The sequence below is a fragment of the Narcine bancroftii genome, chromosome 7 (genome assembly GCF_036971445.1).
Source record: "Narcine bancroftii isolate sNarBan1 chromosome 7, sNarBan1.hap1, whole genome shotgun sequence".
Classification (NCBI taxonomy): Eukaryota; Metazoa; Chordata; class Chondrichthyes; order Torpediniformes; family Narcinidae; genus Narcine; species Narcine bancroftii.
The window spans coordinates 134,507,035-134,519,873 of record NC_091475.1 but is presented as its reverse complement, the minus strand read 5'-3'; the positions used below and the strand labels follow the sequence as shown (position 1 = coordinate 134,519,873).

Sequence of the window (12,839 nt, the reverse complement as noted above, 5' to 3'; positions counted from 1 at the left end):
TTCCAGAACTTTAATTCTACAATGAGGATTCAATGGCATAACACTGTTGAATCAGGACACTCATTTTGGTGATATTGAACAAGCCTTGGTAAGTTACTGGAGTGAATCATGAAAACAGTGCAGCCACAAGGTATTGGCATGAAGTGTACATTTAGAGTGGAGCCCAACCAAAAATGTTGTTTCATTTTGAATAGTTGTTGAAGTTGCTGGAGCTGCAACCAGTTTAGTTTGGAATCTTCTGAGTCAGGCAAGAGTGCCACCTAGTGGGCAACACCTGACACTAATTTAGAAAACAATATTACTGGTATTTGGTTTTGTAAGATGTGCATTTTATTTTACGTTTGAAAATCATTGTGAACATTCAAAGCAATTTCCCTGAAAATAGAAGTCCATTTTAACAAAATTATACTATTTTCTGGATTTATTTTGACACATTATAACAACTCCTTCTTTAAATCCACAATCATCCCCTTGGTTTTGCTAGAGTTGAGTGCAAGGTTGTTGTCATTACATCAGCTCGTTAAATGGTGTAACGACAACAACCTTGTGCTCAATGTCAGCAAAACAAAGGAGATGATTGTGGACTTCAGGAGGAAGTCAGGGAACATGACGCAGACCTCATTGAGGGCTCAGTAGTAGAGGTCAAGAACTTCAAATTCCTGGATGTCAACATTTCCGAGTATCTGTCCTGGAGCCTCCGGGTTGATGCAATCACAAAGAAGGCTCGCCAGCGGCTATACTTTGTGAGGTGTCTGAAAAGATTTGGTATGACACCAAAGACTCTCGAAAACTTCTACAGGTGTACCATGGAGAGCATTCTGGCTGGTTGCATCGCTGCCTTGTATGGAGTTGCCAACTCTCAGGACAAGAATAAACTCCAGAGGGTTGTTAACTCAGCCTGTGACATCATAGGCACCAGAATTTATTCCATTGAGGACATCTACATGAGGCGGTGTCTTAAAAATGCAGCGTCTATTCTCAAAGGCCCCCACCACCAAGGCCATGCCCTCACCACTCTGCTACCATCAGAAAAAGCTGCAGCAGCCTAAATATGAGCACTCAATGTCATCAGATTCCTGAATAATCAATGAACCGAAGACACAATTTTTATTTATTTATAGCAGTGTTGTAAGATGTTTATAATATTAATGTTTGCACTATGACGCTGCCACAAAACAATGAATTTCATGACTTTCTGAACAAGTGAAGGGTTTTTAATTGTAATTCCTTTCTGCTGTAACCAATGAGAGACTTCAAGTCAAATGATTCATCTGTTACAGTAAGTCCAAGTATGATATTCGCAAGGCCAAAAAGGAAGCTAAGAGGGCAGTACCACACCAGGCTCAAGACCCAGAATACCATGGACATCTGGTGACAGTGGAAAGGCATGCATGCCATCACAGAATACAAAGCAAAGTCAGGTAACATTGCATGGAACAGCACAGCATTACCTGGTGAATTAAATGCGTTCTGTGCTCGCTTTGAATGGGGATTGAGCAGGTTGGTGATAGCCATATAAACTACCACATCTGTTCCTGCACCATGGTTACTGCTACTGAAGTTAGGTTAACCTTCCAGAGGATGAACCTGCAGAAACTGACTAGTCCAGATGGAGTCCCAGAATGTGTCCTGAGAGCCTGTGCAGGTCAATTGTTATGTGTATTTCCAGATTTATTTACTCTCTCCCTGCAACAGGCCATGGTTCCCATTTGTTTCAAGAAGGCCACCATCACACTAGTATCAAAGAAGCAAGTTCAAATGACTACTGGCTAATGGCTCTGACATCCACTATCATAATGTGCCCTGAGAGACTGGTCATGGCTCACATCAGCTCTAGCTTCCCAGCCAGACTTGATCCACTTGAATTTGCAAATCTGTCCTTGGCTCTCCATTTGGCCCTGGACACCTATTTCAGACAACTGTTCAATGACTACAGCTCTGCTACCATGTCATCTCCAAATGTTGGCATTTATACCTAGGCACCTCACCCCACACCACTCCCACCAGCTGCTGAATGAACCTAGTGCTCTCCCATTGCCCTTCCTTTGTACTAATTGAACTTTCTTCCCCCATTGTAACCCTATATCTTCTAATTGGGCCCCTGTCCTACTTTATTTGGCTGCTACACATATGTTACAGCTGACTGCACATGGAAGATCCCTTCTCACTGTACATGGTTCCTAAACTGCAGATGAGCAGTGTGAAGTCTACTTTGCCAGTAGATTAAAATACTGATAATATCCAATGTTTTTCTAAACATTATGACATTTTTCCTAAATGGTTCCCCCACTGATAGTTACTCCAATTGCTCTACATAATTGCTCAAAATTAAGCTATTTCCACCTTCACTTTCCCCTGCCAACCTGCTTCCATCCCACCTCTCACCACCATTTTCTGTCATCCTTCATCTTTCCTCAGGCCATCTATCACCCCTATCACTGCCTCGTCCCTACCGCTCTATATTCTGGTCATCTTCACTCTCTGCCCTGATTCTGGGTCTCTACCTGAAACATCAACATTTTCTTCATGCAGAGTGTGGGAATGTGGAGCAAAGATTGCCATTATTACACCATTGGGCTGTTTGAATTCCTCAGAATCCCCTTCGGCCTAAAAAACATCGCACAGACCTTTCAAAGGCTTATGGATGCTGTGGGCAGGGATTTGAAGTTTGTGTTCATCTACCTCAAAGACATTCTGATTGCAATCCATGACCGTGCTGAACATGCCACTAATATCAGATAGTTGTGCCACAAGTTGAGTGAGTTTGGCCTGACAATTAATCCAGCAAAATGCCAGTTTGGCAAAGACTCAATTGACTTTTTAGATCACAGGATCAATTGCTATGGGGCTAAACCACTACCCGACAAGGGAGAGACCATTCAAGCATTTCCCAAGCCTATAACAGTAAGGGGACTACAAGAGTTCGCCGGCATGGTGAATTTTTACCGCAGATCCTTGTCAGAGGTGGCTTGCACCATGAAACCTTTATTCTCCCTTATGACGAAGAAGACAATTTCATGGAACCAAGAAGCATACGATGCTTTCCAGGCAACAAAAGATGGCTACATTGCCCTCCTGATACACCCTAAACCTGATGCCCCACCACTCTCACAGTGGACACTTCTGACACAGCAATAAGGGGAGTCTTAGAACAGTGGGTGAGTGGACACAGGCAACCCCATGCAGTTTTCATTAGACATTTGTGGGTGCCTGAACTGAAATATAGTGCTTTTGACTGAGAACTCCTGGCATTGTACCTGGCAATCAGATATTTTAGATACTTCCTTGAGGGCAGGAAGTTCCAAATTATTACAGACCAGAATCCTCCCACTTTCACCTTCACTAAAGTTTCCAACCCATGGTCAGCCAGACAGCAAAGGCACATTTCATATATTTCAGAATTTTCTACTGACATTCAGCATATTGTGGGAAAATCCAACATGGTGGCCAATACCTTGTCATGTCCCACATTACAGGCGATACACACCTCAACATCTAGCATTGACTATAAGGCTCTGACTGAAGCACAGGCAGCGGACAAGGACATTGATTCATATTGCACTGCAATTACCAGCCTCTAGTTGGAGGACGTACAGCTTGGCCCTGGAGAGCAGACCGTGCTGTGCAACACATCTACAGGTAAGCCTCGCCCCATCATTCCCACTACCTGGAGGAAGTGCATTTCAGAGGCCATACACAACCTGGTACACCTTGCCATCAAAACATCCATCAAAATGATTGCTAGTCAATTTGTCTGGCATGGCCTCTGCAAAGTGGACAGCCAGTGAACCAGAAATTGTACAGAGTGCCAGTCCTCAAAAATCCATACCCACACTAAAGCCCCCCCCCCCCCCCCCCAGTCATTTCAACCGCCACGTCCACATAGATCTGGTGGCCACCCCCCATCAATATCCAGAGGAGCACACTACTTACTGACCCTAGTAGACAGGTCAGAAGCCATCCCTTTGCCAGAGACCTCTACAGAAACGTGTGCCAGGGTCCTCCTGCACAACTGGATGGCAAGATTCGAGATTCAGGAACAAATTACCTCAGACAGGGGTTCCCAATTTACCTCCGGCCTCTGATCTAATCTCGCTAATGCCGTGGGTACTCAGCTCCACCATAGCATAGCTTACCACTGTCAGGCCAATGGTTTGGTGGAGCAATTCCATTGACACCTTAAAGCACCTCTCTAGGCCAGACTCAATGGTCCTAACTGGGTGGATGAGCTCCCTTGGGTACTCCTGGGGATCTGGGCTGCTCCTAAATAGGACCTAGAGATTTCTGCAGTCGAAATGGTGTATGGCACATCATTAGTGATCCCAGGGAAGTTTCTGGCTGCCTTCCCTGTGGCCGCCTTGTCCCACCTGTGGGACCGCCTGGGCACACTCACTCCAACACAGTCAAAGCAGCATGGCTCACAGAAGACATTCATACCTATAGACCTCCTCTACAGAGACCTTTCGAAGGCCCATACAAAGTTATACAACACAACGGATCAACACGTCTTTTGGATATTGGGGGGGAGAACGAGACTTTCACCCTGGACCGGGCCAAGTCGGCATCCCTTGACTGACCACTCAATCCATGACCCACCCCAATGCCAAAGGGGCAGGCCTCCCAAGCACAAGGCCTCACCTTCTGGAGGTATTATATAGCGGGCGCCAAATGCACCATGCCCGAAGTGGCGACCCGCAGCCGACACAACCAGCCAAGATGGGCAACGCACTTCGAAGTCGTCTTCGGCTCAGCAGCACATGGCTGCAGCGTAGCAGCCAATTGTGTGGAGCGAGGGAAGCAACCACACCTGATTGGCCGCTCCCCAGATAGCACTAAGCCACCAATCAGAGGAAGCAGAATGTAATGCCAGCAGCCAGGCAGCATGATGATGTCAGAAATGGGCTTCTGAACCAGCACAATAAATCACTCCTGAGCGTAACCTCTCCAGCAGTAGCAGCCACTACAGTACACTCTCAAAATCTTCCAGCCAGTGTTTCAACCCCCGCCTCCGAACCTAAACATCATGGTGTAGCCTAAAAACAATTAAAAAGCAAGTTTTAAAAAATGTAAAGCATGCTTTACTTACTTGACGTTGTCTTCTGAAACAGCTTGAATATAGAAATAGCGAGCTGGAAGTACTTTATTTGCATCCAGACCAGGACCCCATACTAAACTTTTTTTCGGACTTATTTTGGTGGTACTTTCAATTGCACGGAACGTAATTGTAATAAGAAGAATGTAAAATAACAATTTCTCTGGCATTGTAAATTGTTTTGTTCATCTATTGTTTGCAAATGAAATGACGCGTGGCACAATTTATAAACAGGCTCAAGGTTCATCCACTAAATTGGGATTTTAATTCCTTGAAAGTACACCGTTGAAATCTTGTCGTTTATTTTTTTCCCCCAGTTTCATAGTGACTTTTTTTATAAGATCATCAGCCACGCTTCCCTTCACATTTCACCTTGACGTCGCTGTGGAATGATGTGGAGACTCTGCGCCCGCTTGCAATGCTCGATGGTGATTGGACGAATGGTCGTGCGCAGCGCACACTGGGAAATGGAGTCTGCCCGGGGACGATTCAAGGGGAGCATGAGAAATCCATTCAAAGCGTTAACGAGGATTGACTGATTGTTGAGCAGGGGAGGAAGGATCCAGGTGCTGTCCCGCCTTAGCCATCGGCTTCTCTCCCTTGGTCAGGCTGAGGCCTCGTGTGGCTCCACCTCAGTTGGGGCGGAAGAAGGGGAGACGGTATTTTAAGTGTTAACTCGCCTCTCGCTGCCAACAGCTTGTGCATTGTTACTGCGAGCGACGAAGCTCCGACTGAAACCTGGCGCCTTCCCCTCGGAGCGTGAGGCGCGACGAGGGTGTCGTGACTCCGCGGGCCGTTGCAGGAGTCGAGTCGGAAGGAGCGGGTGGAGGGAACCCGAGGGCAAGTCCTCAATCTGCAGCGCATCCGGCCGACGCTTCGAATAAAACCCGGGAGAAGCGGGCCTAGTGGGCTTCAGTTATTCAAGAAAGTGGAAGTCTAGGGTCGGAGACAACATTCCGTGAAAATAACACCTATCAAGGGTCGATATCGCCATATAAAAGTAGGCACAACCTTCCATACAGGATGTTGGGACTGACGACCTTGCTCGGAGGTAAGTTTGAAGTAGAAAATTGCAAAAATGGGAATGGATAGAGGGCGATTGCACAACGAAGGAGACATGGTGGTGAGGGACGTTGTGGGGAAACTTCATCTAAAATTGCCAGGTGCTTGGGGAACGAATAAAAGTTCTTAATGATTTTTTTTATTGCTGTGGCCGCCTGGCCCCCTAAAATGTAAGTCGGGACGGGATTAAAATTCATGTACTGTACTGCAAATTCTCAATTCGGCCTGGGAACATCTGTGAAATCAAAACTAGAAACCCAAATTCTGATCCTCTCTATACCTGCTGAGTGTCTGCAACATTTTTTTTTGTTTTTAATTTCAGATATACATCTACATTTTAATTTTCAATCCGTGAATTAAATTGTATTGTCAAAGGTCTTGTGCAAGTCCATGGAGACATCATCCACTGCCTTATCCTCATCAATTTTCCTGATAACTTCTTCAAAAAAATCAGTAAGATTTGTCAAACATGACTTTCCATGCACAAATCCATGTTGACTGTTTCCAATTCCCTTAAATATTTAAAAATAATAGATTTGAAACCCTTAAGCTGAAAATGAATCAGTAGAAAAAAAAAGTGAGAAATGTTTCCAGTATCTAAGTAAAGGAGGTTGGTAAAAGATTTTTCAGATATTATGAATTGTGCACATAGAATCAATAAATAATTGCATCACATAAGGAAATTGTTTAGCCCGCCCAGTCTTCACTGGCCGAGCTGAGTGCAACTGGCTTCTTTGCAAAGCTGTTCAAATTCCTATAATTTGGGCTTCCTGTAAGTCCTTTTAATACAGGTGAATGTCAGGGTGTTAAAGAATGCAATTGAACAGAGAAATCTAGGAATACTGGTATACAATCCCCTGAAGGTGGAATCTCAGGTGGATAGGGTAGTGAAGAAGGCTTTTGGAATTCTGGTCTTTATAAATCAGAGCCTAGAGTATAAGAGTTGGGAGGTAATATTAAAATTGTACAAGGCAATGGTGAGGCCAAATTTGGAATATTGTGTTCTGTTCTGGTCACCAAATTATAGGAAGGATGTGAACAAAATAGAGAGAGAGTACAGAGAAGATTCACCAGAATGATACTTGGGTTTCAGCCCCCAAGTTATAGAGAAAGGTTAAATAAGTTCGATCTTTATTGTAGAGTGTAGAAGGCTGAAGGGGGATTTGATAGAGATTTTTAAAATTTTGAGGGGGATAGATAAAGTAGATGTGGATAGACTTTATCATTGAGGACAGGGTAGATTCAAACCGAGGACGTGCACTGAGAGTAGTTGGGGGCAAAAATTTAGGTGTAACACGAGAGTGTTTCTTTAATTGAGAGTGGTGTCTGTGTGGAACGAGCTTCCAGTGGAGGCAGGTACAATCTTATCTATCAAGAAAACAATTGGATAGCTATATGGGTTTGGAGGGTTATAGCCTGAGTGCAGGTCAGTGGGACTAGGAGAGAGCAAGAGTTTCAGCATGGACTAGAGGGCCACAATGGCCTGTATGGTTGCATATGGCTATAAATATCCTTAATTTATCTATAAAAGAAACATTCTAGATTTCAAGCTGCCTTGAAGGTAGATTATAAACCCTTGAACTTTTTTGGTAAATCACAGATTTCCATTATTGTGGAAAAAGCTGCATAAATGTGACATAACTACAAGATAAAGAGATGGTCATTTAAAACAGGCATGTCAATTTCTCTTGTAGAGAATGGTGACTCTCTAAAATTCACTGCTTTGGCAGGTGGTGGAAATTGGATTATTAGGAGTAAGTGGATCAAGGAATAGAACAGTATGGAGAAATGGCACTAAGAGGAGTTGAGGTCAACGTCGATCAACCATGATCATCTTAAATGATGGGGCTCGAAGGCCCACTCTTGCATGTATATTCTTGTTTTTTTTTTCTTATGAGTGTTGAGATTTGGGTAGCAACATCAAGATTCCACATTAAACAATAGAGATATGAAATCCTGAAGTTACTGTCATCTTCATAATGTCATGTTTGACAGTTTTGCTGTCATTACAAAATTCAGGTCTAGAAATCTATGTGGATACAGGGTAAACAGAGAGCAAACACTTGTACATTTATATTAAAATTGCTTCACTCGTGTATAGTATAGATTTGTGCTTAAGATATTGTGTTGCCTTATATTTTGTAATGAATTTTTATTCATATTTTAGGTTCCATCTCTTTTGGAAGATGTTTATAGTGAGATGAACTGCATGAATTGTAGAAACATCATCTCAATTACTATTCTTTAAGGAAGGCCATTTCAGTCTGCCAAAGACATAACTCCTATTGGTATCATTCAATGCCCAACTCTAGTGAATATCAACCACCAAAGCCAATTGGAAGTACAAAGAGGATCAATGTTCTTGATGAGCTTGCTGCTGGTGACCCACCAGGAGCTTCTAATTCTAAGCTATTTTCCTGTTATGGTACCTCATCGTTCAATCTAGGTTCCAGTGCCACAGGACGTGAGCCATGGATGTTTCCTGTGGTCCAAGCACGAGAAGTGTTTTACAATGTCTGTTCGGATTATGGTTCGCTAAACAAGGCCACTGTTATTGCCAGTACACCATGTACTTCCAGAGAACCTACTCCAATTCAGGATGCAACTTCTTCAGCAGATGCTCCAGGACATAATTCTAGTCATGTAGAACAAGTTGATTCTCCAGATGTAATCCATAGAGGTAATTCAGAAAAGATTGCTATGCCTGTCAGCCATGAGAAACAGATGCTTGCCTGGGAGATAGATACATCAGATTTTAATATATTAACGTCTAAATTGAAAAGTAGAACAGGTGAGAAAATGTTTTAAAACAATAACTAACTTGTTGTGATGAGAAGAATTTTTAACCTTGGATAGTAGACACTATTGCACCCAATTTTAAACTTAAAGTACTAATTTTGAACAAAGCTTTAAAGAATTGTAGAATTTCAGATGATTTCCAAAGCAATATTCCTTTGTGTTTTATTGTTATATCCTATTATAAGGTTTTCTCCCCATTGAAAATATGCTTCATGTTATTTGGGAAATTTGCATTTGGTTTTGTCTGACTGATCATAATTGCTCATTTGTTACTTTATTTCTACAAAGTATCCTACAATGCATGTAACATGTTGACTATAATCAAATTCTCCACTATCCAGTTTGCTTTTATTTTAATTGGTTGTCTTTTCATCATTTTCTTAGAAGAGAAATTTATTTTGGTCATCTGCCTATCAACTGTTATTCACTTCCTCCATCTAATTATTAATAATTCCCATAGCATCTCTTTCACACCATAAATTATAAGCCAATAAACTTTGCAAAACATACCCTGTGATCTCACTGTCATGTCAGTAAATCGACTGTTATTGCGGGGATGCAAAAATATGGAAATCCTTGGATTACATTAAAATTTTTGAAAATGTAAGTCAGAGGAATTCAACTAGAATAATCGACAAAATGACAAGATGGCAGAGGCTAATTTGTGTGTTTAATTGGAAAGAAAAGTGATCTTAAAAAAGCAAGACTTTTCAAAACTTCATTTTCCCTTTATCTGCTTTATTAAAATTCTTGTGATTACTGTGACTACACAACTAGACAAGCTTTGAGGCAAGTTTATGAATTTTGTATAGTGGAACGCAAGCTATTTCTGAAAATAACAACAGCTATTAAAATAAAATATTAATAGTTTCATTTAAAATTAATTTTAACATTGATAATATGAACACCTAATAAATATTTAATATCCAGCATCAGTCAGCCAGGTTATTTGTCTTATGATAGTGAGTTATAAACATTTACCATACTTCAATTTCTCACAGGATATTCTTAAACACAAAATATAGCTCTCTATGATCTTAAGTGCTGGATAGTCACAAGTTGTGAATGATGGCTGTACGTTGATCCATTTTGTAGTTTGTGGGTCGAGAGGGGACATTTTACTTAGTGGTTGAAATATTGAACATGTTATGAAATAAGTATGCTTAAGGATGTTGGACAACTTGACAAAAACATAAAAATAAGTACTATAGAAAAGCTAGAAGATGGTAGCTCAACATCATGCAAAACATGAGAGCCTGTATTATTTGCACAATTTCCACCACTACCTTTGAGTGGTTGGACAAATATCATTAAGCAAATGGAAACTTAAAACTGGATGAATGAAAGGTTGTTTTTGAATAATCAAAGAACTGGCTGAATGATGGATGGTTTTGTTCTTAAGCATATCTTGAAACAATTTTGAATGATCTGTCTGTGAAGCTGACTTCAAGGTGACAGGTTATTAGCTACAAATAAAAATGCAGTTAAAAGCAGTGCAAGTGTCACGATGAGGTAGTTTGTTAGTTTCAAGTGGTCCTCTTATTTACGAGATATATTCAAAAATCTGAAAACAGCAAGAAAAAAAAGTCCTTGAATTTGTTGCTTTTTTTTTCAAATTTGTGTATCATGTACCCAACAAGGGTGGGGGAAAGGGGGAATGGACCTTTAATAAGTTGGCTGGTTCACTAAAGTCGCAGAAAGTGCAGATGGAATTATTGGCGAGGAGATTGATTCTTGTGATGGCCAAATCAACATTCACAACTCAGCAGTTTCTTGTACTCTTGGGCAGAGCAGCACTAAGCTGTAATGCATCTAAACATGATACTTTCAATCATGCATCTATAAAAGTTGATGAGGGATATTTGGAACATGCTGAATTTTTGTAGGCTTCAGAGGAAATAGAGGTGTTGGTATGCTTTCTTCACTACAAAGTCAATGTGGGAAGACAGGTAATATTTAAGCTCTCTGCCTCACCTGAAATAATGACCTGTTCCTTGCTGGAATCCTGTCTTGCCATTTGAGATCTGGTCCACTACAATAGTGTCATTTGCTGGCTTGTTTTTGGAGTTAAAGCAGAATTTGACCCCACAGTCATGAATAACGAGGAGTAAATTAAGGGGATGAGTTTCCAGCTTTGTGGGGCACTAGTGTTGAAGATTATCGTGGAGGAGTTGTCACCAATCGCCACTGTTTGCGGTTTACTGGTCAGAAAGTATTCAGTTGGATAGGGTTGTATTTAGACTTGGGTTCAAGAGTTTGGAGATAAGTTTGTTTGGAACCATGGTCTTGAAGGCAGGGAAATTAGTCAATAAATAGGAATCTGCCTTGGGAGCCCTTGTTATCCAGGGATGAGTATAGAGCTAAGAAGAGGGCACCTGCTGTGAATGTATTGCAGTGGTAGGCTAATTGTGGTGGATTTGATTTGTCTGTGAGATGAAGTTAATGTGAGGCATGAGTTTTAAAATTGTTGAAACCCATGGGCGAACAGAACAACAGAAATACTTTTAACTGCAGAAAGTCTGACTGATTCTGAAAATCATAAAATTAAAAGAACATACTGTATTGTAATAATTATAGAAGTCTGAATAATCACTGATAGTTATTTTTTATTATATAAAGAAACATTGCAGCAAATTTCCTAACAGTCTATCTTGCAGTATGGGCAGTAAATATTATTTACCTCATCTATCATCTACTGTAGAATATTTTCGGAATGTTTGAGCAAGCATAGATGTTTTCCTTTCAGTATGTTTTATGGTTGTAAACCTTGGTAATTACAATATAATTCTTATTTTTAGAGTATTTGAGTTGCAGCTTGAAGGTAATAGAACAGTTTTTAAAGTGAAATAACAGGTTTTAAGCATACTAGTAGCTGAATATTCACAAGAGGCAAAATAACTAGTGTATTTTTATAGCCTCAATATTATTTTCCTTCAATCACAATAGCTTCCATTATTTCTATTTAAAGCTGAACATTCTCAAACTGAACGCTAACTTCTTGATGCATTATTGTTTGAAAGTAGGCAGAAGTTATGACCCAGAAAAAACTGCAGCTTGACAGTTTTATATATCTATATATTTTTGAAACATTCATGAGTGATTTATAAAATTTTTTTTTTTTTTACAACCCTGAATTCCCAGACTTGCAGCCTTTCACCATAAAGGGCTATAAAATCAAACAATTGTTTTAAATTTTCCAAGAAGCATAATTTTTTACTAGCCAATTAATACATTCTTTCTTGACATTCAGCCATTTCAGTGAATACCATCTCATGGATTTTATCCATCAGTTCAATTCCCACACTTCTCTCCCTGTAACTTATTCTGTCACAATTTACAGAGCAAAGCTTTGTACAATGCATGTGACTTCTGGTTAATTAAATGGACACTTTAATTAAGTTGATTTAAAAGAGTAATTCTTCACTGCTATTTTGTCAAGTTGATTTTATTTTTGTAACTATTAACTGCTGTATTTTGTTTGCAATTTTTTAATTCAAAAGTTCAAGGTTTAACATTCTTTTAATTGTCACATATTAATACATAAAGAATGTAACATAGGATACTTTTGCCTGTCATAAGGCAAAGACTCGCCATTAGTATTGCCCTACACCCCTTACAGTACAAGAGAATAAGAAGCAAAAGATAGTTTCTTCAGATCACAAAATGTCCATAGATATGCCTCCAGTGCTTCTACAGCCCCTCAGGTCACTCATACTCCTGCTTGATTCATTGGCAATCCTCCAATACTAGTAGGAAGTCTTTGGTGCCCAAGATCCTTTGGGGTCCCTTCAGGAGCCCTTCCAGCCTCTCTAATCTTGGCTCGGATATCTGCCATGAGCCAGTCCCCTGACCCTGTTGCCCTCAGCCTGTGTGGGTCCTTCAGCTG

At 40.8% G+C, this 12,839-nt stretch overlaps 2 protein-coding genes across 12 annotated transcripts in view; one reads left to right on the top strand and one right to left on the bottom strand.

Annotated features, from left to right (window-relative positions):
• Positions 1-6,137, bottom strand: part of poglut2 (protein O-glucosyltransferase 2) — a 96,444-nt gene extending 90,307 nt beyond the window's left edge. For 3 of the 7 annotated variants that reach the window (XM_069890697.1, XM_069890700.1, XM_069890701.1), the window contains exon 1: positions 5,087-6,136. In XM_069890697.1, coding sequence (XP_069746798.1) covers positions 5,087-5,262 — 176 coding nt within the window. In that variant the 5' untranslated portion in view covers positions 5,263-6,136. Of the gene's footprint in view, positions 1-5,086 lie in introns of all 7 variants that reach the window. The other 4 variants (XM_069890702.1, XM_069890698.1, XM_069890699.1 and 1 more) reach the window with 4 other exon arrangements.
• LOC138739162 (basic immunoglobulin-like variable motif-containing protein) overlaps positions 5,533-12,839 on the top strand; it is a 43,536-nt gene continuing 36,229 nt past the window's right edge. For 2 of the 5 annotated variants that reach the window (XM_069890707.1, XM_069890704.1), the window contains exons 1-2: positions 5,534-6,143; positions 8,322-8,945. In XM_069890707.1, the coding sequence (XP_069746808.1) occupies positions 8,453-8,945 (493 nt within the window). In that variant the 5' untranslated portion in view covers positions 5,534-6,143; positions 8,322-8,452. Of the gene's footprint in view, positions 6,144-6,476; positions 6,608-7,907; positions 8,024-8,321; positions 8,946-12,839 lie in introns of those variants that run through there. The other 3 variants (XM_069890705.1, XM_069890708.1, XM_069890706.1) reach the window with 3 other exon arrangements.